Consider the following 25,850-nt stretch of genomic DNA (forward strand, 5'->3'; position numbering starts at 1 on the left):
GTGAATTAACCATATGCATTTGAAAACTGTTTATTCTGCCAATTTTGGGTGTAGTAGTCTGTAAATATCAATTACATCATGGTGGTAGTATAATTCTATGTCTTTGTTGATTTTTTGTCTAGTTGTTCTTATTGAAAAAAATTTTTTAATTTCCAAATATGATTGTGGGATTGTCTGTTCTTCTTTTTTTAATCATTATTGTATGCATACATATTAATAATTGTATATCATCCAGATCAATCAACCCTTTTATCATAGCTGTCTTACTGGTTTCTAGTAATATTTTATTTTGAAATCTCATATAATATAGCAAATCTCCTTTTTATGCTTAATGAATGCATGATACAACCTAGCTCTCTTTATATTTAAAGTACATCTCTTACAGAGAGTATTTAAGTAAACCTTGCATTTTCATCAATTCTGAAATTCTCTGCCTTTTAACTGCAGTGTTAAATACATTAATATTTGATACAATTATTTATATGGTTGCACAAGAGTCCACTATTTTATTTTTTTCTGCTTGTTTCCTCTTATTTTCCTCTTTGCCTTTCTAGTTTTGTTTTATTATTTTACACTTTTTTCAGAATTCCAGTTCAGTTTTCCTTCAGAGTTTTCAGCCATCTTATTCTGTATTATTTTAAAATACACTCTTAACTTACACAGAGTTCACTTATATAATATAAAACAGATTCATTAATTTTTTATGATTCTATTTCTCTTCATATTATCTTGATGATCATCATACCCTTACTTTCCTTTTAGAAGTTATCCTTGAAATTATAACATTCATCCCTGACTCAGCAAAGTCTAATACATCAATACTTCTAACTCTTCCCAGAAAACACGGTGATATCTCTAGAAATGAACTCCATTTTCCCGTCAACCTCAATTTACGCTATTATTTCAGATTTGTTTTATTCTTTATATAATCAAACCACAAAATATATTATTATTGTTCATAAGATCAATACTCATTTGGCTTTATCAACTTATTTACTATTTTAATTTTTTCATTTATTCTTACATCTTTCCTCCTATTTGGAATGATTTTAATTCTGTCTGAAGAAGGATTTCCTTTACAGCAGGCCTGCTGGTAACAAACTGTATCAGTAATCTTTTCTCTGCTCTGCACTTTAAAATTCCTTTAAAAATATAAATATGCATTGTGAACTGAATACCTCAGTAAAGCTAATTAGCATTCATTACATCACATAGGTACCATTTTTTTTTTCTTTGCATCCTCCCTATCTGGCCACCACCTGCTTATTCTCCATATCTATGAGTGTTTCTGTTTTGTTTTTTAGATTCCACATATAACTGAAATCATATGGTATTTGTCTTTGTCTGCCTTACTTCACTTAGTATAATACTCTTTTAGGTTCATCCATGTTGTCATGGCAAGAGTTCATTCTTTTTTCCATTGTATATGCATACCACATCTTCTTTATCCATTCATCTATGGATGGACACTAAGGTTGCTTCCATAGCTTGGCTACTTTAAATAATACTGCAATGAACACAAGGGTGCATACATCTTTTCAAATTAGTGTTTCCATTTTCTTCAGAAAAATAACCAGAAGTAAACTTGCTAGCTTGGATGGTAGTACTATTTTTAATTTTTGAGGACCCTCCATACTGTTTTCCATAGTGGCTGCACCAATTTACAGTCCTGCCAACAGTGTACAAGGGTTCCCTTTTCCCCACATCCTCATCAGCACTTGTTATTTCTTATCTTTCTGATAATTTCCATTCTAACAGGTGTGAGATGATATCTCATTGTGGTTTTGATTTCCATTTTCCTGGTAGTGATTTTGAGCATCTTTTCATGGGTCTGCTGGCCATCTGTATGTCTTCCTTGGAAAAATGTCTATTCAGATCCTATGCTTATTTTTTATTCAGATTGTTTTCCTGATACTGAACGGTGTGAGAGTTCTTTATGTATTTTGAATATTAACCTCTTATTGGATATATCATTTGCAAATACCTTCTCCCATTTAGTAAGTTGCCTTTTTGTTTTGTTAATGGTTCTCTTCACTGTGTAGAAGCTTTTGTTTGATATATTCTCATTTGTTTATTTCTGCTTTTGTTTTTCTTGCCTGGGAAGACCTATCAAAAAAATATTGCTAAGACTGATGTCAAAGAGCATATTGAGGGCTTCCCTGGTGGAGCAGTGGTTGGGAGTCCGCCTGCCAATGCAGGGGACATGGGTTCGAGCCCTGGTCCGGGAGGATCCCACATGCCATGGAGCAACTAGGCCCGTGTGCCACAGCTGCTGATCCTGAGCTCTGGAGCCTGCGAGCCACAGCTGCTGGGCCCGCGTGCCACAACTACTGAGGCACGTGCACCTGGAGCCCATGCTCTGCAATGGGAGAGGCCGCCGCAGTGAGAGGACCGCACACCGACCGCAATGAAGAGTAGCCCCTGCTCGCCGCAGCTGGAGGAAGCCCACGTGCAGCAACGAAGACCCAATGCAGCCAAATATAAATAAATAAATAAATAAATTAATTAAAAAAAAAAAAAAAGAGCATATTGACTATGTTTTCTTTTAGGAGTTTTGTGCTTTCAGGTCTCACGTTTAAGTCTTGAATTCATTTTGATATTATTTTGTATATAGTTTAAGAAAGTAGTTCAGTTTCATTCGTTTGCATGAAGCAGCCTGTTTTCCCAACACCATTTATTTAAGCATTTCTTCCTCTTTAATTTTTTTAGAATAGCTTAACAAGGATAGGTATTAGCTCTTCTTTAAATGTTTGGTAGAATTCACCTGAAAAGCTGTCTGGCCTGAACTTTTGTTTGTTGGAAGGTTTTGTTTTGTTTTTTAACTGATTCATTTTCAGTTACTGGTAACTGGTCTGTTCATATACTCTATTTCTTCCTCATTCAGTTTTGGGAGATTGTACATTTCTAGTAATTTATCCATTACTTCTAGGTTGTCCATTTTACTGGTATATAATTGTTCACAGTATTCTTTTATGATCCTTTCTTTACTGTGGTTTTGGTTGTAATGTCTCCTCTTTCATTTCAGATTTTATTCATTTTGGCCCTTTTCTCTTTTTCTTGATGAGTCTGTCTAAAGGATTTTCAATTTTGTTTACTTTTTCAAAGAACCAGCTTTTAGTTTCATTGATATTTTCTATTATTTTTTCAGTCTCTATTTTATTCATTTCTACTCTGGTCTTTATTATTTGTTTCTTTCTACTAACTCAGGGTTTTGTTTATTCTTTATTCTTCTATTCCTAGTTTTCTTAGGTGAAAGGTGAGGGTGCTTATTTGAGATTTTTCTTGTTTCCTGAGGTAGGCATGTATTATTATAAGCTTCCCTCTTAGAGCTGCTTTTGCTGTATCCCACTGATTTTGAATCGTGTTTCCGTTTTCATTTGTCTCAAAATATTCTTTTATTTCCTCTATGATTTCTTTAGTGACCCACTGATTGTTTAGTAACATATTGTTTAGCTGCCATGTGTCCATGTAGGTGATTTCTAGTCTCATACCTTCACAGTCAGAAAAGATGCTTGATATAATTTCAATCCTCTTAAATTTGTTGAGACTTGTTTTGTGGCCTAGCATGTGATATATCCTGGAGAGTCTTTCATGTGCACTTGAAAAGAATGTGTATTCTGCTGGGTTTAGATGGAATACCCTCTCTCTCTCTCTACGTGTGTGTGTGTGTGTGTGTGTGTGTGTGTGTGTGTGTGTGTGTGTATGTATATTATCTGGTCTAATGTGAAATTTAAGGCCAGTATTGCCTTACTGATTTTTCTGTTTCAATGATCTGTCCATTGATGTAAGTGGGATGTTAAAATCCCCTATTATTGTGTTATTGTCAATATCTCCCTTTAATATTTGCTTTATGTATTTAGGTGCTCCTATGTTGGGTGCATATATATTTACAATTTTTATATATTCTTCTTGATCCCTTTATCATCATGTATATCCTTCTTTGTCTCTTGCTACAGTCTTTGCTTTAAACTCTATATATTGGCATTTTGTATTTACTGGCATTTTATTTATTGCTTTCTGGTTGTTTTTGTGCTTCTTTTTTGTTCCTTTCTTCTTCTTTTGTTCTCTTCCCTTGTGACACGATGACTAGCTTTAGTATCACATTTGCATTATATTAACATTGTATGTGATCATTTTAAGTTGATGATCACTTAACTTCAAACACATTCTAACAATCCACCCACACACACACATTTAATGTTTTAGACATATTTTACATCATTTTGTTTTGTGTGTCCCTTAACTACTTATTGTAGCTATACATGATTTTACTACTTTTGTCTTTTAACCTTTCTACTAGCTTTAAAAGTGATTGACGTACCATCATTATTATATATTTGCCTGGTTACCAATGAGATGTTTCCTTTAGTAATTTTCATATTTTCTAGTTGTGGTCTTTTATTTCCCACTCAGGGAAGTCCCTTTAACATTTCTTATATAGCTGGTTTGGTGCTGCTAAACTCTTCTAGATTTTGTCTATAAAACTATTTCTCTCTCCTTCAAATCTGAACGACAGCATTGCTAGGTAGAGCATTCTTGATTGTAGGATTTTTTCCTTTCATCACTTTAAATATATCATGACACACCCTTCAGGCCTGTAAAAGTTTCTACTGAAAAGTCAGCTCATAGTCTTATGGAAGTTCCCTTGTACATAACTACTTGCTTTTCCCTTGCTACTTTCAAGATTCTCTTTCTTTAAATTTTGCCATTTTAATTACAGTATGTATTGGTATGAATCTCTTTAGGTTCATTTTATTTTGGCCTCTATGTCTCCTGGACCAGATGTCTGTTTCCTTTTCCAGGTTAAAGAAGTTTTTAGCTATTATTTATTCAAATAAGTTCTCTCCTCTTTCTCTCTCTCTTCTCCTTCTGGGACCTCTCATAATGTGAATGTTAGTATGCCTGATGTTGTCCCCAGGTCTCTTAAACTAACCTTATTTTTTTTAATTCCTTTTTCTTTTTTCAGTTCATCTGTGTGATTTCCACTACTCTCTGTCTTCCAGTTCACTGATCTTTCCGTCTATCATCTAATTTACTATTGATTCCTTCTAGTGTATTTTTTATTTCAGCTATTGTATTCTTCAGCTTTCTTTGGTTCTTCTTTACATTTTCTCTTTGTTAAACTTCCCACTGTGTTCATCCATTCTTCTACTGAGTATGTTGAGCATCGTTATGATCATTACCTTGAACTCTTTATCCAGTAAATTGCTTTCCTCTACTTCACTTAGTTCTTCTGGGGTTTTATCTTGTTCCTTCGTTTGGAACATATTTCTCTGTTACCTCATTTTGCATAATTCTCTGTTTTTATTTCTATGTATTAGGTAGGTTGGTTACACTTCCCAATTTAGAGAAATGGCCTTATGTAGGAGTCACCATATGGGGCTTAGCAGCACACCTCCCTCTGGTCACCAGAGCTATATGGTGCCTCCATGTGGGCTGTATGGGCCCTTCTCTTGTGGCAGGGCTGACCACCATAGGCACAGTGGTAGGGGGTGTTGACCCCCAAGTTGGCTGGATAACAGGCCTTGACATGTAGAGGCTGCCAGCCTACTAGTTGGTGGGGCTGGGTCCCAATACAGCAGGTTTCATGGCCCAGGAGGTGCTGAGGCTAGTTCTTATCTGCTGGTGGTCAAGGCCAGGTTCTGGGGTCACCAGCTGCAGGGCCCAGGGTATTTGGGTGCTACCCGGTTGGTGCTACCCGGTTGGTGGGATAGCTAGGTCACGTCCCAAGCCAGCTGTTTGTGGGTTCTGGGAGGTCCCAGTGATGGTGCTGGCCCACTAGTAGGTTGACTGTGGTGCCTGAGGGCTCCCAAGGCTGATCCAGACCCATTGGTGTGTGGGGCCCTGGGGCTGGTGGGCAGAGCCAGGACCTGTTGGGTTCCACGCTGGTGCTTCCTGGCTGATGGGTGGGCAAGCTACCAGTGCTGATAATCTAGAGGGAAAACTTCAAAATGGTGCTTACCAGCACCAGTGTCCTTTTGGTAGAAGGAGCTCTCCAAAATGGCTGCTTCCAGCATCTATATCCCTAGGGGGAGTCATAGTTGCCTTCTGCCTCTCTGGGAGGCTCAAGATCATCAAGCAAGTGGGTCTGACTCAGGCTCTCTTCAAATTACTGCCTCTGTGGCCTCTGCACTGGGAGATTTTACATGAGCCCTTTAAGAGCAAGTCTGTTTCCTACAGTCCTCCAGCTCTCCTGTATGTGAGTCTTGCTCACTTTCAAAGCCAGACATTCTGGGTGCTCCTCTTCCTGGTGCAGGACCCCTGTGCTGGGGAGCCTGATGTAAGGCTTGGACCTCTCACCCTTTGGGGAGAACCTCTGCAACTGTCTCCACTCCTCTTACCCATTTTTATATCTTTAGTTTTGAAAAATCTCTCCTGCTAGTCTTCAGGTTGTTCTCATCTGTAAACAGTTGCAATTCTGATGTGCCTGTGGGAGGAGTAGAGCTCAACGTCTCCCTTCTCCACCATGTTGGCCATACCTCTTAAATTGTTATCAATATTTGAGTGAAATTATTAAAATATTCAACTGAAATACTTTCATTTTACCTTTATTTCTGGAAAAGATTTTAGGTCATTAGCACTTATTTTCTTTCAGCACATTAACTCCAACTATCATTCCATTCTATACATTCCATGTCAGTGGTTTCTGTTGATCTCTTACCTCTTGATCTGATTGTTGCTCCTCTGAAGGCAAAGTAACTTTTATCTCTATGTGCTTTGATGATTTTCCCACTTTCTTTTGTTTTCAAAAGTCTAACGAGGGCTTCCCTGGTGGCGCAGTGGTTGAGAATCTGCCTGCCAATGCAGGGGACACGGGTTCGATCCCTGGTCTGGGGAGATCCCACATGCCGCGGAGCAACTGGGCCCGTGAGCCACAATTACTGAGCCTGCGCATCTGAAGCCTGTGTTCCGCAACAAGAGAGGCCGCGATAGTGAGAGGCCCGTGCACTGCGATGAAGAGTGGCCCCCACTTGCCACAACTAGAGAGAAAGCCCTCGCAAAGAAAGGAAGACCCAACACAGCCATAAATAAATAAATAAATAAAATTTAAAAAAAAAAAAAAGGTCTAACGAAACTAGGTGGGTTTTCCTTCTATTTTTTCTCCATAAGATTTTTAGGACTTCCTGAATAAGTGATTTGATATCTTTTTAGCCATTTTAGAAAGTTTTCAGCCATTGTCTCTTCAAATACTTTCTGCCCCATTCTTTCACTCTTATTTTTTGAGACTCCAATTGTGTGTTATGTAAGACCATCTCACTGCATCCCCTTTATCTTACATTCTGCTCTTATTTATCTTTATTTTCTACCCTTCTATCTTTTCATTTTTCAACTGGATATTATTAGAACCATATCTTTGAGTTCACTAACTTTCCCTAATGCTAGGCTAAATTTATTACTAAAACCTCCCACTAACACTAAGAACTTTAAATATCTTATTTTTCAATTTTATAATTCTTGTTTTATTCATTATTTTATAATTTCTAGCTCTATGCTGAATTTCTCAGCCTTAACTTTTATTTCCTTGAACATACTAATACATATTTATTTCAATCTGCCTGATAACTCCATTATCTGGAGCCCCTATGAATCTTACTCTGTTGTCTATTTTGTTTTTGTGGTTTTGGCCACACTGTCTTGAATATTTGTATACTTGTTTTTTTAAATGAGTATTGAACAAGGTACATGAAAAAGGAAATAGTTTGAGGCCTAATAAGATATAATCTTCTTTTAGAGATTTGCTTTTAGCAGGCTCATAGGAGACTCGCAAAAGTGGATTATGTTAACCAAATTTAAGGAATGAAATAATTTAATGCTAGACTTCAATCTTTAAAAGGTAAGTCTATATCCAGTTTACATTTTATTCTAGGGTATTGTCCTTTAGAGTGCCAACCTAAAATATAGTCATTTACCATGTCTCCTTTTGGTAGGCCCTGGATTCCAAAATTTGATTCACAGATCTGACAGTTACTCCAAATCTTAACATCTCAGACATGTCTTCTAGAATTGGCAGATACCCCTAGAGAAAGAGTGGGCTCACTTTTCTGGGTTTCTTTCTTCCAGAGTGTTTTGGCCCATAATTCTTCACATCCTTATTGGCTCTTGGATGTCACTTCCCCCCAACCCTTTTTGTGAAAATTCTGTCCAGCTTTTCTAGTAAGTTCTTAGGTGGATTACTGACCTAAATTACCTAATTCACCATAAGTGAACAACACAGAGGTGTGTGTGTGTGTGTGTGTATGCATATGTGTGTGTGTGGTATACATATATATGCGTGTGTGTGTGTGTGTGTGTGTGTGTGTGTGTATATATACATATATGCAAAAGAATATTGGGCCCAAGTATCTCACTAATTGAAAGAAGGTATCTAATTAATTAGAAGGTATCTAATTATTAGAAGAATTTTCTAATTCTTATGTAATGTTGGAAAATGCAGTCAATTTAGAAAACAGAACAGAGACCCCTATGAAAACGTATTCATCTTAAAGTATATACCACTTATACAAAAACTAAACAAGTTTCATAAGCTAATCATTTATCTGAAAACAAGTATTTAATTAAAATATCTAATATATGAGTGCTGCTAAAGCTCAAATAAGGCATGGAGTAGGGAGAACTTACAGTGATAGGGGAAGCTTATTGGTATTGTGAATAAGTATCACAAGGTGTTACAGGTAAAATATAACAAGTATGTGTTGAGTACAGTGGTGTCTAAGAAAAACAATGGAAAGTTTGGGATGGGGATCAAAAGAGAAAGGTGATTTATAAATGGAAATGTACAATGAGCTGGTACAGGAAGAGAATGTGAGGAACAGAGAGACAAAGGAAGGTATTCCTATCATAGGGGCAAAAAAGCCAGAAAGAGCTCCAGGTGATGTGAGAACCCACTATTAGTATTTGGTAAACTACAGGTAGATAAATATAGCTATAACACAAGGGGGGGTGTATGTGTGAACATGCAATTGTGGGTGTGAGTGTAGTGGGGCATGGTGGTGACAAAGTGATTAGCTATAAGAAAAGGAAATGACTTGTTTCATAAAGTCAATGTTCCTGTATCACATAATAAAGTATATATAAAAATCATATTTAACAGTGAATATTTTGAAGTACATTTATTAAAATAGGAGAAAAAAGTATACCTGCTGTCATGAAAATTATTAAATATTGCTTAGAAACACAGAGAAATAATAGATAATATGATCCGAAAGGAAGAGACAAAACTAGTGTTGCCTGAAGATGCTATGTCAACAAAAGAATAAATGTTTTGAGTTACATAATAAACAGAAACCAACAGCTTTCTTTCAGACCAAGAAATAAGAAAAAATAATGACAAACATCCTAATCACAAAAGCAATAAAAATATAAAATAGCTACAAATAAGCTCGCTGTTTCAAATAGAGAAAAAACTCTACCAAAGTATTTAAGTGAATATAAACAGCATGTACTCTAGTGTAATGCTAAATATTTAAATGTATCAATGTGTTCCAAATTAATTTATAAGTTTAAGGCAGTTCATTTAAAATACTAATAAAGATTTTCTTTAGTCCTTAAAAAAATAACCTGAAGAATGCTCTGGAGACATCAGAAAAATGGCAGAATAGGAAGCCCTAGATCCTCCTTTCCCCCCAAAGAGACACTGACTCAATAACAATACATAGATTAATTTCCTTTGTGAGAAATCCAAAAATCAGTTAAGAGACTCCTGTATCCCAAGTAAGCAGCCTCTCCCTCAGGGGATAAAGAGAAGAGTTCAGTGTGCATCCAATATTCTGGTTTTTCGGGAACTGCCCACGGGACTGGGTTCTGTCTCATCTGACTTGGAGCACTGATGGGACCTGGCATAATCTAGAAGCCTAGGTGGTGCTGAGAACAAAACAGAGCTAGGGGACTTGCAGTGGCTCCAGAGAATCTGCAGTACTGGAGACAAGCACTAGAAGGAGCAAGAGATTATGAGCTCCTGAAAAAAGAAACCCGCAAGTCTTTCTAACTGGAGATTTACATGCACCAATCCAGAGAAGTCACATCCACAGACAACGCTGAAGAGTTCACTAGAATCTGTAGCTGGGCTGACTGGTAAAGGTCATTCCCTGCACTAAGCCAATTTCTAAAGATGGGAGAGGTGGCTGTTTTTACAAGTGTGCAGATCCCAACACAAACTTACAAGACAAATGAAGAAACAGGGAAACATGACCCAATTAAGAGAATTAAATAATTCTCCAGACCCTACAGACAAAGAGGTATATCAATTACCTCACAAAGAATTCAAAATAACTGTAAGAGAGATGCTCAATGACCTCAGTACAATGATACTTGAACAATATGAGAATATCACCAGAGAGAGAATATATATTTTTAAATTGGAGGTTAAGAATACAATAACTGAATTGAAAAATTAAACAGACAGGTTCAACAGCAGTCATGATCAAGTAGAAGAAAGAATCAGCAAACTCAAAAACATGTCATTTGAAACTATCCAGGTAAAGGAGCAAAAAGAAAAAAGAATGAAAAGGAGTGAAGAAAGCCTAAGGGACATATGAGGTACCATCAAATGGACATTAAACGCACTACGGGAGTCCCAGAAGGAGAAGAAAGGGAAAAGGGGGCAGAAAGCTTATTTGGAAAAATAATAGCTGAAAACTTCCCAAATATGGGAAAGGAAAGGGACATTCAGATTCAACTAGGATGAACCAAAAAAAAAGTCTACACTAAGACACATTATAATGAAATTGTCAAAAGTCAAACACAAAGAGAGAATCTTTAAAGAAGCAAGAGAAAAGCTACTCATCACCTACAAGGGAGTCTCTGTAAGACTACCAGTGGATTTCTCAGCAGAAACATTGCACGTCTGAAGGCAGTGAAATGATATATTCAAAGTGTTTAAAGGCAAAAACTGCCAACCAAGAATAAATAACTGTCAAAACTTTCTCCTTCAAAAATAAAGGAGAAATAAAGACTTTCCCAGGTAAACAAAAGCTGAGGGAGTTCATCACTACTAGACCTGCCTTACAAGAAATGCTGAAGGGAGTCCTTCAAGTTGAAACAAAAGGACACTAGACAGAAACACAAACAGATATTAAAAATACATAATATTGGAATACTGTAACAATGGTATGTAAGTCACTTAATTCTCGTACAGAAGTTAAAAGACAAAAGTATTTAAAAAACTATAAATATAAAAACATGTTAATGGATACTCAATATAAAAAGATGTGATTATGACACCAAGAACATAAAGTATGAGGATTTAAGTAAAAGAGTAGAGGTCTGTATGCAACTGAAGTTATTAACATTTTTAAATAGATTGTTACAACTTTAAGATATTTTATATCAGCTCTAAGGTAACTACAAAGAAAATACCTATAAAAAATACACAAGAGAAAATGAGAAAGAAATCAAAGCATGTTAATACAAAAACATCAATGAAACACAAAGGAAGATGACAGGAAAGGAAAAGAGGCACCAAAAAAAAAAAAACAAACCGCAACAAGTCAAACAGAAAACAATTTAAAAAATGGCAAATCCCTATCAGTAATTACCTTAAAAAGGTAAATGGATTTAACTCAATAAAAAGATACAGAGTGGCTGAATGAATAAACAAAGATCCCACGATACGTTGTCTAAAGAGACTCAATTTAGATATTAGGACATACATAGGTTAAAGTACAAGAATGGAAAAAGATATTCAAAAATGATAAACAAAATAGAGCAGGGGTAACCATACTTATATCAGACAAAATAGACTTTATGTCAAAAACTGTCACAAGAGACAAAGAATGACATTATATAACGATAAGATGGTCAATTCACCAGGGAGATATAACAACTATAAATATGTATGAACTCAACAAGACAGCAATATATGAAACAAACACTAACAAAACTGGAGAAGTGACAGCATTACAATAATAGGAGATTTCAAAACCCCTCTTTTAATAACAGAATATGCAGACATAAGATCAATGTGGAAACAGAACTTGAATAATGCTATATAGATCAAAGTGCTCTAACAGACATATACAGAACATTCCACCCAACAGCAGCAAAATAAACATTCTTCTTAAGTGCACACTCTCCAAGATAGATAACATGTTTGGTCATAAAACAAGTCTTAACAAAGTTAAGAAGACTGAAATCATACCAAGTATCTTTTTTGACCACAATGAAATAGAACTAGAAATCAATACCAGAAAGAAAAGTGGAAAATCTGCAAATATGTGCATATTACATACTATTGAACAACCAATGAATTCAAGAAGAAATCAAAAGAGAAATAAAAAAACCTTGAGACAAATGAAAACAAAAATACAATATACCAAAACTTATGGGTTGCAGCAAAAGTGGTACTAAGATGGAAGTTTTTTGGCTATAAATGCCTACATTAAAAAAGAGCAAAGACCTCAAATAAGCAACCTAACTTTATATATACACACTAAGCCTACAGTTAGCAGGAGGAAGAAAATAATAAACATTAGACCAGAAACACACAAAATAGAGAATAGAAATATTCAATGAAAGTAACAATTGGGTTGTTGAAAAGATCAACAAAATTGACAAAGCTTTAGCTAAACTAAGAAAAAAAGGAGAGAAGACTCAAAATCAGAAGTGGAAGAGGAGACATTAAAACTGATACTACAGAAATAAAAAGGATTATAAGAGATTACTATAAACAAATAACCTGCTTTTTAAAATGGCCAAAAGACTTGAATAGTTATTTCTTCAAAGAAGATATACAAATGATCACAGTAATATGAAAAGATGCTCAACATCATTAATCAACATGGGAATGCAAGTCAAAACCACATGAGACATCATGTCACACCTGTTAGAATGGCCTCTATAAGACTGTGAGAATGTGGAGAAATTGGAACCCTTGTGCACTGCTGATGGGAATATAAAATGGCGCAGCCACTATGGAAAACACTATGGAAGCTCCTCAAAAGATTAATTAACACAGGAGTTTGGGATTAACAGATACAAACTACTATATGTAAAATACATAACCAACAAGGACCTACTGTATAGCACAGGGAACTACACTCAATATTTTATAATAACCTATAAGGGAAAAGAATCTGAAAAAAAAAATAGATTTATATGTATAACTGAATCACTTTGTTGTATACCTGAAACTAACGCAACACTGTAAATCAATTATACTTCAATTAAAAAAAGTTTTTAATTAAAAAATTTAAAAATAAAACTACCCTATGATCCAGCAATCCACTTCCAGGTATTTATCCCAAAGAATTGAAATCAGGATCTCGAAGAGATATTTGTACTCCCCTGTTCACTGCAGTATTATTCAGAATAGCTAACTGTTGGAAACAACCTAAATGTTCATTGATGGTTGAGTGGATAAAGAAAATATGGTATAAACATACAATGGAACATTATAATCTTAAAAAAAAGAAGGAAATCCTGTCATATGCTACAACATGGACGTTATGCTAAGTGAAATGAAACAATCACGGAAAGACAAATTTGTATGCTTCCACTTATATGAGGTATCTATAAGGTGAGGTAGTCAAACTCATAGAAGCAGAAAGTAGAATGGTGGTTAACAGGGGTGGGAGAGGGAAATGCGGAGTTGCTATTCAGTGGTATGGAGGTTCAGCCATGCAAGATGAAAAAGTTATAGAGATCTGCTCTACAGTAATGTGCATATAGTTTATAATACTATACCATAACTTAAAAATTTGTTATGAAGGTAGATTTCATATTATGATTTTGTTGGGTTTTTTTATTTTTTTTTAATTTTTGGCTGTGTCGGGTCTTAGTTTCTGTGTGAGGGCTTTCTCTAGTTGTGGCAAGTGGGGGTCACTCTTCATTGCGGTGCGTGGGCCTCTCACTATCGCGGCCTCTCTTGTTGTGGAGCACAGGCTCCAGATGCGCAGGCTCAGTAGTTGTGGCTCACAGGCCTAGTTGCTCCGCGGCATGTGGGATCTTCCCAGACCAGGGCTCGAACGCGTGTCCCCTGCATTGGCAGGCAGATTCTCAACCACTGCACCACCAGGGAAGCCCCACATTATGTTTTTTAATCAAAACTTTTAAAGAATGTACTAAAAAAGCTGAGACTATTTTGAAAAAATAGTAATAATTATTAAGATATGGCTTAAGTCCAGCTTTGCCAACATAAATGGAAAAATTAATGTTTCAATGGGATGTTATAAATCCACAAAGAATAATATTTTCCAAGACTATATACTGACATGGGAAAAGTTCCGTTCATTCAGCCAGTCAACAAATATTATGTCGGACCTTGGACTGCATGCTAAAGATAAAATAATGAGCAAGGAAGATATGATACTTGCTAGTCAAGAATCTTACAGTCAAGTGAGAAAGGCAAACAAAGATTACAGTGGAGATATACTTGATACAAAGGATACAAGGAGATAACTAAGTATACAGCAGGGGAGTCCTACCTCTTCTATAAGAGTCAGGGAATGTTTTGTAGGAAATGTGACATTTTAAGCTCAGATCTGAAAGATACATGGTAACTAGCCCAACAATGGTTATGGGTGGAGACATAAGCAAACTGAGGATCTAGCACATAGAAATGGCCAGGGAAGACAAGGGTGTGTGGGGAGGGAGGACATACCAAATTTTATGTATACCAAAGACCTAAATACATCTGCACAGAGTAAGACTGGAAGTATATAAAAGAAAATATTATCAGTCCCTAACTCTGGTTGTAGAATTCGAACTCTGAGTAAATTTTCATTCTTTTCTATTTTTCTTCTTTTCTATATTTCCTGAAGCAATTAATCATACATTACTGTTTACTATTTATTGACAAAAAGAGTATTATTAAAATAATACTTTACTCTTTACTACATTTGGGGAAGAGGTTGTTTTTGTTTTAAATCTTAGACAAGTCTCTTAGGACCTAATTTATTCATTTGGAAAATAAGGCTAGTAACATTTAACTTCACAAAGTTTCTGATTTGGATCATATATGATAACGTGTAGAAAAGTGATTTCATGGTTGTTGGACCTAACTCAGTATCAGAGCCACCAGATAAAAGGTATTAAGACAGAATTGGAGGATAGTAGATCAGGAAGATGAAATGTGGGCCTGATGAAGTTGGTGTGCTAGATACTAACATTTTGCCACCCCCCTCTTTAGCAATGATGATAGTCAACGCCAATCAAGCCCGATTTTTTTTTTTCCTCACTGAGCTTAGACCCAATCTCAGAATCCTTCTCAGCATAACACTCTAGGAAGTCACTTGCATAATGGCACACTACTTGAAACCTTTTGCCGTCACCAGCCTTAGAATTCCAAATATGAACACAATCAATTACATAATTTTTAAAAGGTAGTTTGGTGATTAAAATGTCCTCTTTAATTTACATTTTAACTTTTAAATGCTCTATTTTCTGTTAAAAAGTATATCTTATAGCACTCCTAGAGGTTTTGATTTAGTATTTTTGTAAGCCTGTCATTTATCTGTTATACCAGAAACAGAATAATTAGGGGACTATAGCATTTTACAAGTATATTTACAGATATTTACAAGTGGTCAATTCAGATACATATACACCTTTTGACTGATTGTCACTTTTTCACAAAATGGAAATAATGAGTTTCTTACCTTTCCTCTGGAGTGTCTACATGAAATGTTCTCTCTATAACAGTGGTCCACTGGAGACATCTGATAATAAATGTGTTTGGCTTTGGTCGTTCTGTTTTCATTAACTGGCATTCTAGAAATAAAATAAAATGTCTCTTTGAATATACTTGTATTTAAACCAAGAAGTAAACAGTTGAGAAGTACAGAGTTCTATTCTAAACAAACCACTGCAACCTCACAGATTTCTATGGATCTCCACTCAAGGCTGTTTGTTCACAACCTGATTTCAGTATTCCTTTCCAATCCATCACCCATTCTAGTCACATGCTCTATTAACCAGCCAAATTGGATTATTAAACTTTCCTTAAATGCATCTTGCTCTTTCCTCTATCTATATCTTTGATCCAGCTAATATTACTATTTGGAATGTTTTCCATTTATTTTACCCCTAACCATATGTAATCCCCAACAGCCAAAAGAATACCTGTCCTTTAAGTCCCGATCAAATTCTACTCCTTCCATGAAGCTTTTTATAACAACCTGGTCCTAGACTGACCATTCCCCAAGCTATATTCTCATAACATTCTCACTACGTTCTCCACTCTACATTCTCATTATTTATTATTGTACCCCTCATTTTTCACTTAGCATAGAGTACCTTATATTACTATTTATCATTTTTAGGAAGGTATCCTTATCCCTACCTAGATTATAAGACTTTGACAGTATGCACCCTCTAAAACTCTTAGTAATCTATAGCACCTAGAGCCAGTCAGTCAGAAGTGATAAATTCTATCAGCAATTATCTATATCTAGGAAGACTTCAAAGAAAAGGAACATATAGCATAGTGGCTAAAAGTATTGATTTCAACACTACTGTGCCTGGATTCAACTTTTTTTCCTACCATTAACAATGCAAGCTTAGACAAGTCAATTAACTTCTCTGGTCTTCAAGTATTAAATGGGAAGCAGTAAGAGTACCTACATCATAAAACTGATGTAGGGATTAATAATACATAATTGTAATACTTAGCGTAGTGTGTGACACACAGTAAGTTTTCAATAAATGTTAGCTGCTATTATTAGGTGTACACCTGAGCTACACTCCAAAGGATATCTGGTATTGGACAACAAGAGAAAATAGGATAGGGCTGGCTGCTGACACTGCAGCAGACAGTATTGTTGAGGAAATGCACTGCACTCTCTCTCTTTAGGGCCTTTTGTCTAGTTGTGCCTTCTGCCAGGCATTCTTCCCCTCACACAACCCCACAGTTAACTCCTCACTTCCTTCAAGTCTTAAATCAATTCTAACCTTCACATTGAAGCCTACCTCAACCATGCCACTCAGTACTGAAATCTGCATCCTTTACCCAGGACTCCCCAACTCCTCTTGCCTGCTTTACTTTGTATTTCCCATAGCATGTTTCCATCTTTGTACATATGAGATGACTAACTTAAGATCTTTCTTATTTACTGTCTGTTTCTTCAACTAGAATATAAGCTCTACTAATATATTGTTAGCACCGAGAACTAACATATAGCACTCGATAAGTATTTTCCAAGTGAGTGAATTCTGACAGTAATAATCCAACAAGAAGGTAATTTTGATGATACAGGAAAGAGGAGAAAATTTCTGGAGCAACTTCCTTATATAGTCAAAAAGGGATAGGATTCACTGAACAAGTAGAGGGCTGGCTGTAGTCAGGAGTATAGAGAGTTTAGTGATGCAACAGGAGAGAAGATAGGGTAAAGGAGCCCAGAGCTGGTAGAAATTATTTGCTCATTGCTTCTACTTTCTCAATGAATTAGGATGTAAAGCCATCCTTAAGAATAAGGTTGGAAGAGGATGCACTGGGGTTTTGAGAAAAGAGAAGATATATAATAGCCTTCTAGGAGCAAACAGACTAGGGAAATATCCATGACTGCTAAACAGCATTAAGGGTCCAATGGAATTTAATGATTAAAAATTTAAAGTACCACCAGGGATCATGGTTGTATAGTTTTCCCCAGATAACTTCAGTTACATGAGTGCAGATGGGGAATACAAAGGATTGCATTTAAGCAAAGCTATAATTTAACTAAGTAAGTTTGAAAATGCAAGAAAGTGAAACAGAATACAGGATGCAAGACAAGGGAGTGGTTTAGATAATCAACTAAGGAACTAAAAATGGGTAAGGAGAGAAGTGAGAACCTGGTGGTATGTAAAATAATGGAAAGGTAATAGAATCGATAGATCATAAAATCCATCGTTTCACAGTTAAGTACTTAACAATGTTACACACTTTCTGAAATATGAATGTTAAAAAAATCAAATATAGCATGCCAATTTATATTTTTTGTTTGAAATACAAAAGTTTTAAAATACCAAAGATATTATACTAATTTACACCAATAAAGAACCACATAATTTCCCCCAACTTACTCTGCCTATAAGGTACAGACTCAATCTGATTCTCTTTGAAGCCCATTGTTCCTTCCTGTTTCCTTCTTTATAAAATTCCTATCAAGCTTCCAGCCAATGGTTCACTATACTGTCTTGCAGACATTTAATTAATGTTAATTTGATGTCCTAGCTAGATGAATTACTTAAAAGTTAGGAATTATGTGTACGACTCTTCCTCACAGCACCTACAGCAGTGACAGCACATAAGGGTACAGAGTAAATACCTGATGATTGAGTAATTGACCCACTGGTGTTTTTTTTGTTTTTGTTTTTGTTTTGGCCTTGCCACGTGCCTTGTGGGAACTTAGTCCCCCAATCAGGGATCATCGAACCCGTGGCCCCTGCAGTGGAAGCACAGAGTCTTAACCACTGGACCACCAGGGAATTCCTGCCAATTGGCTTTTAATGTAAAGAATGGAGAACAGACACTTAAAAAGAGGGAGAGTCCTGACAGAAATACTCGAGAGTGAACCATGGAGTAAAGGGACACAGGAAGAACAGAAAAGGAAAGAAAGAATGCCCACTCTAAGGTTCACCTATTTCAGTTTTACTTAAGTTTTCCATTGTGGTGATGTCAAGATAATTAAGATAATAGACTTTAGAATACCAGATTCAAATCTAGCCTCTATTACACACCATCAGCTATTATTACCCAAGACAAAGTACATTAAGCCCCAAGATTTTCTCATCTTTAAAAGCACTATGAGGAATTAAAGTAAACTTTAAAAGAAGCATATTTTCAACACTACACCTAAATGAAGTTTAAATGCTATAATCTAAAGAACTTCTTAATGCTGTAAATGTAAAAGCTATTTAAAATACTACATATGAGATTCTAAGTGGTTATTAATTACTGCAATTTACGAAAAGGAAAATAAAAGTGATTAATTACCATTCCCAAGCAGACGTTAAAAAGTAACGTTTAGAAAAGAATAAAATATTTGTATTTATGCATATAATTGTTTTGGGAAAATATTAAAATAATAATAAAATGACATAAGTAGTTATTCACAACAAGCTTGTTTTGACTAAATATGCTAAGTATTCATGAATCAGCAACATAAATGAAATGCCAATTATGGGAAAAGCACCAGATTCTGGGCATAGTAAGTAAGAAAAATGAGTAAGAAACTCTACAAGCTTACAGCACATGCCAAGCTCTATTTTTAATCATTCTGTATAATTATAAAGTAATATTCCACTAATGGTATAAAGGTTTTAATCAGGTCCTCCTGAAACCTCTAGCTCAACAAAAATGTTACATGTAATTATGGACATGAAGAATAGAAATAAACCTATATGTTTACAGGTTTCAGTGTGAAATACTCTGTAAATCAATCCAACTTCTAAATAATACCCATTAGATTGAAACTATAGAAGAGAGAAGTGGCTACCAAAAGGCAGTCCACAATATTCAAGTGACAGTCGAGTCAACATCAGGAGAAGAGAATATTCTACCACAATGCCTCAGGGTTTACTGCTGTGCATAAACAGATATAATTAAAGAGCTGAATCCAAACTCAAAACAGTTGAAACTTTAAATTACCATATTAAAATAGCTGAGCCAGTAAACAGAAACACTTTGGGTTCTTTCATGTTAGCCATAATATGGAAACATGAACACATCATACAGTTCTCTCTAAAATGAAGAAAAATATGCCATGAAAGTTTTCAGGACATGGTGCATGTTTAAAAACACTTATTTTGAAGAGAATTCTTAAAAGGGACAGGGTTAATAAATAGGTTGGCCAATACTTCTTTAGAAGAATATTTTCCTTTTTATTATGCAAAGATTCCTAACTCAAGGCAGGACAATTTAATTTTTTTTTTAAGTAGAAATTTTGGATAGAGATTCTAAAAAGCTATTGACCAAATGATTATCTATGACTTCTGGAACAATTTAATATGCAGGAATAAAGCAAGCATCCTTAGATAAAATGTCAGGTAGCTAGCTTTTATTATATCATAACCCATGATATTTTTCTTTTTTCAAAAAAATTTTATTTTATATTAGAGTATAGTTGATTAACAATGATGTGTTAGTTACAGGTGTACAGCAAAGTGATTCAGTTATACACATAAGTATATATTCTTTTTCAAATTCTTTTCCCACAGATTATTACAGAATATTGAGCTGAGTTCTCTTACAGTAGGTCCTTGTTGGTTATCTATTTTAAATTTAGTACTGTGTACATGTCAATCCCAAACTCCCAATCTATCCCTCCCCCCAACCCCATCTGTTCCCTCTGGTAACCATAAATTCATTCTCTAAGTCTGTGAGTGTTTCTGTTTTGTAAATAAGTTCATTTGTATCATTTTTTTTTAGATTCCGCGTATAAGTGATATCATATGATATTTGACTTTCTCAGAATGACTTACTTCACTTAGTGTGGTAATCTCCAGGTCCATCCATGTTGCTACAAATGGCATTTTTCATTCTTTTTAATGGCTGAGTAATATTCCATTGTATATATGTACCACATCTTCTTTATCCATTCATCTGTCAATGAACATTTAGGCTGCTTCCATGTTTGGCTATTGTAAACAGCATTGCAATGAACCTTGGGGCAGATGTATCCTTTCAAACCATGGTTTTCTCTGAATATATATCCAGGAGTGGGATTGCTGGATCATATGGTAGCTCTATTCTTAGTTTTGAAAGAAACCTCCATACTGTTCTCCATAGTGCTTGTACCAATTTATGTTCCCACCAACAGTGTAGGAGGGTTCCCTTTTCTCCATACCCTCTCCAGCATCTATTGTTTGTAGACTTTTTAATGATGAACATTCTGACTGGTGTGAGGTGGTATCTCATTGTAGTTTTGATTTGCATTTCTCTAATACTTAGTGATGTTGAGAATCTTTTCATGTGCCTCCTGGCCATCTGTATGTCTTCTTTGGAGAAATGTCTATTTAGGTCTTTGGCCAGTTTTTTGATTGGGTTGTTTTTTTGATATTGAGCTGCATGTGCTGTTTGTAAATTTTGGAGATTAATCCTTTGTCAGTCACAACATTTGAAAATATTTTCTCCCATTCCGTGGGTTGTCATTTAGTTGTGTCTATGGTTTGCTTTGCTGTGCAAAAGCTTTTGAGTATAATTACGTTCCATTTGTTTGTTTTTCTTTCCATCACTCTGGGCGAAGGATCGAAAGAGATCTTGCTGTGGTTTATGTCAAAGTGTTCTTCCTATGTTTTCCTCTAAGACTTTTACAGTATCTCATCTTACATTTAAGTCTTTAATCAATTCTGAGTTTATTTTTGTGTATAGTGTTAGGGAGTGTTCTAATTTCATTCTTTTACATGTAGCTGTCCAGTTTTCCCAGCACCACTTATTTAAGAGACTATCTTTTCTCCATTGTATACTCTTGCCTCCTTTGTCATTGACCACAGGCACATGCATTTATTTGTGAGTTTTCTATCCTGTTTCATTGATCTATCTTTCTGTTTTTGTGCAGTAACATACTATTTTGATGACTGTAGCTTTGTAGTATAGTCTGAACTCAGGAAGCCTGATTCCTCAGGCTTCCTTTTTCTTTCGCAAGATTGCTTTGGCAGGCCTTCCCTGGTAGTCTAGTGGTTAAGACTCCATGCTCCCAATGCAGGGGGCCCCGGTTGAATCTCTAGTCAGGAAACTAGATCCCGCGTGCCGCAATGAAGATCCGGCATGCTGCAACTAAAAAAGATCCTGCATGCCACAACAAAGATCTCACACATGGCAACGAAGATCCCGCATGCCGTGACTAAGACCCAGCACAGCCAAAAAATATTTTTAAAAATTATTGCTTTGCCTATCCGGGGTCTTTTGTGTCTCCATACAAATTTTAACACATTATTGACTGGGGGATTTTGGCAGAAACTAATGCCTGGGGCCAGTGATTTGTTATCTAAGTGAATATTTAAACACCTGCATTTGAGTAAATATCGACAACTTTTTTGCACTTAATGTACTTATTTGAAACTTTGTACATATCTTACTATTCTAGTACTTCGTTCAAGTGTGATACACAGTATAGCAGTCACCTCTGTGCAGAGGAACAGAACATCTACTAGAAATATACCATGTTTCACTGCGCTTTCCCCTGGAAGAGCAGAATCTACACTTTCTGGCAGCATTTTTTAGTCCTGTGGGTATTATTTTCTCTAGAATATGTTCTTTTCTTTTACCTGATAGTCAACAAGGTGGGTCTTTGTGGGCGGCTCTTTTAAAACTGCCACAAGAAGGACCAGGTGCAGTACTACCACTACATTCACCAGAATGGTCAGTTACACATTCTCTAGCTACTGCTAACAAAAATTGCTTGTAAGTCATTTTACTCTGTGTGTTAAGGCTACAATAAAATTTAAATGCATTGAATAAACCACAATTACTCAAATAGAAACCCACTTTCTTATATCATTTTCAAGTTTTCTGGAGGATACTGAAGTTTGCCAAATATTGATCAATCAACTCCTTTCATATATTTATTATACTCTAATATACAAGTGGGCTTAGTTATCTGATGACCAGTCCTCCTGTCTTCCTTTCCTGTAGATGCTATGGAAGTGTCACGAATCGTTGTTAACAGGTGGACTAACCTCTTGTCTTTCCATATAAGAATCACATCTCCCTTCCGTGTGAATGTCATTTCTCCCCTCTGTAGATTTTTAGATTTCTCCTTTAACTGGTTTGGTAGACCAGGATTCTCTCTTATAGTCCCACAAACTCTGGTTTTATTTTTCAACAGCATTTCAGATGTGGACACACTGTTGTAATAACTGTCTTGGTAAATATGGTGCCATGAACCAAGATAAGGTTGTAGGACTGATAATATTGTTTCTTGCAATTTCTTTCCTTCACCTGTGTAAATCTCAAGTTTGCATATATATCAGTTTCGCATTTGCTATCCATCCTGACCGAAATTCCATATTTTGTACATTTTCTGGGATTACAGGTTTTGAACCTGAGTCATCCTCTCCACAAATGATGGCTCTTGTTTGGGTACACAGATGGAAAATAATCCAGAAGAGGTTTAACTTTTGAAATTCTGTCTGCAGGAAGCGGAGTTTCCAAGCTACCATTAAAGTGAAGAAATATCATTATTTGTTCCAAACTTCTTCTCATCATAATCTTTGGAAAGATAGGTGTTTCAAGTAAGGGATCAATCAACCAATATTCTTTCCAGTGTGACTTTATTTGTCCCATCAGAATTATTAATCCAAGAAACTTCTTCATGTCACTATTGGTTACATCAGTCCATTTTAAAGCCTTCTCATACTTCTTATATGATTTTTCATTCTGTTCGTGATACAGCTTTGTTTGAGAAGCGACCAACTTGAAAAAGTCCTTACCAAAAATTAATTATGTTATTTCACTAACACTTTGCAGGTTATTACATTCAATACTTACATCTGACACACCTGTAAAGTCTTCTAATTTTCATGAAATGTTATCTTCAATCCACTTCTGTCAAAGCAAAGGAGCATTCTCCAGCACAGTGGGTTTCGTTTTCACTTTCCGAATCAGAATCAACTGCTAAGGTTTTTTATCTTTTTGTTGGTCTAATATTCACATTGTCTGAATCAGAATTATATTCTGAAGAACTATCATCTTCTGAGACAGTAGTATATATGACACTTGGACAATCAGAGAAATTTCGGTGCATGAAATTCACCCACAAATTCTTCTTCACTCAAAATTTCACGATGCTTCATTTTTGAAAATTTTATGGTTAATAAACTTATGTTGATAATATACACAAGGTTAGAACAAAAACCTAACAGAGCAAAATGTAAATGCTAACAACAATCGTTAAGTTGTAAAATGAACCCTTGATCAACTTTAGGCTTCTAACAACTTCGCCCAGTGATATTAATTGTATTACTCTCTAAAAACGTATTGATACATCTCCAGTCAATAACGTTCTGGTAACAAAACACGTACCGATATGTCTCCGGTCTATGATGTGTTAAGAATTTTTTGTTCTAGTTTGGTAAAAAAATGGTAGTTTGATAGGGAGTGTATTGAATCTGTTGATTGCCTTGGGTACTATAGTCATTTTGACAATATTGGTTCTTCCAATCCAAGAACATGGTATATCTCTCCATCTATTTGTGTCATCTTTGATTTCCTTCATCAGCATCTTACAGTTTTTGGTGTACAGGTCTTTTGCCTCCTTAGCTAAGTTTATTCCTAGGCATTTTATTTATTTTGATGTGATGGTAAATGGGACTGTTTCATTAATTTCTCTTTCTGATCTTTTGATGTTAATGTATAGAAATGCAACAGAGTTCTGTGTACAAATTTTGTATCCTGCAACTTTACCAAATTCACTGAAGAGCTCTAGTACTTTTCTGGTGGAATCTTTAGGATTCTCTATGTATAGTATCATGTCGTCTGCGAAGAGTGACAGTTTTATTTCTTCTTTTCAAATCTGGATTCCTTTTATTTCTTTTTCTTCTCTGATTGCCCTGCCTAGGACTTCCAAAACTATGTTGAATTGCAGTGGTGAAAGTGGACATCCTTGTCTTGTTCCTGATCTGTGAGGAAATGCTTTGTTTTTCACCACTGAGTATGATGTTAGCTGTAGGTTTGTCATATAAGGCCTTTATTATGTTGAGGTACGTTCCCTCTAGGCCCACTTTCTACAGAGTTTTTATCATAAATGGGTGTTGAATCTTGTCAAAAGCTTTTTCTGCATCTATTGAGATGATCATATGGTTTTTATTCTTCAATTTGTTGATGTGGTATATCATATTAACTGATTTGAGGACACTGAAAAATCCTTGCATCCCTTGGATAAATCCCACTTGTTCATGGTGTATAATCCTTTTAATGTATTGTCAGATTTGGATTGCTAGTATTTCTGTTGAGGATTTTTGCATCTATGTTCATCAGTGATATTGGGCTGTAATTTTGTGTGTGTGTGTGTGGTCTCTTCGTCTGGTTCTGATATCAGGATGATGAGTTAGAATGGGTTTGGGAGTGTTCTGTCCTCTGCAACTTTTTGGAATAGTTTCAGAAGGATACGTGTTAACTCTTCTCTAAATGTTTGATAGAATTTGTCTGTGAAGGCATCTAGTCCTGGACTTTTGCTTGTTGGGAATTTTTAAAACAGTTTCAATTTCAGTACTTGTGATTGGTCTGGTCATATTTTCTGTTTCTTCCTGTTTCAGTCTTAGGAGACTGTACCTTTCTAATAATTTGTCCATTTCTTCTAGGTTATCCATTTCTTTGGCATATAGTTGCTTCTAGTAGTCTCTTAAGATCCTTTGTATTTCTTTGGTGTCCGTTGTAACTTCTCCTTTTTCATTTCTAACTTTATTGATTTGAGCTCTCTCCCTTTTTTTCTTGATGAGTCTAGCTAAAGGTTTATTAATTTTGTTCACCTTTTCAAAGAACCAGCTTTTAGTTTCACTGATCTATTATTGTCTTTGTCTCTATTTCGTTTATTTCTGCTCTGATCTTTATGATTTCTTTCCTTCTACTAGCTTTGGGTTTTGTTATTCGTTCTCTAGTTGCTTTAGGCATAAGGCTAGGTTGCTTATTAGAGATTTTTTCTTGTTTCCTGAGGTAAGAGTGTATTGCTATAAACTTCCCTCTTAGAACTGCTTTTACTGCGTCCCATAGGTTTTGGATCGTCATGCTTTTGTTTTCATTTGTCTCTAGGTATTTTTTGATTTTCTATTTGATTTCTTCAGTGATCTATTGGTTGTTTAGTAGGATATTGTTTAGCCTCCATCTGTTTGTTTTTTTTACACTTTTTTTTTTCTTGTAGTTGATTTCTAATCTCATACCATTGTTGTCAGAAGAGATGCTTGATATAATTTCAATTTTCTTGAATTTTCCAAGGCTCACT

At 35.6% G+C, this 25,850-nt stretch overlaps 1 protein-coding gene across 3 annotated transcripts in view; it reads right to left on the reverse strand.

Annotated features, from left to right (window-relative positions):
• The window catches only part of AKT3 (AKT serine/threonine kinase 3), a 379,319-nt gene that overhangs the window by 187,562 nt on the left and 165,907 nt on the right, over window positions 1-25,850 (reverse strand). For all 3 annotated transcript variants that reach the window (XM_068541689.1, XM_068541691.1, XM_068541690.1), the window contains one exon: window positions 15,594-15,705. In XM_068541689.1, the coding sequence (XP_068397790.1) occupies window positions 15,594-15,705 (112 nt within the window). The remainder of the gene's footprint in view (window positions 1-15,593; window positions 15,706-25,850) is intronic.

Source organism: Eschrichtius robustus, chromosome 3, assembly GCF_028021215.1.
Source record: "Eschrichtius robustus isolate mEscRob2 chromosome 3, mEscRob2.pri, whole genome shotgun sequence".
Taxonomy (NCBI): Eukaryota; Metazoa; Chordata; class Mammalia; order Artiodactyla; family Eschrichtiidae; genus Eschrichtius; species Eschrichtius robustus.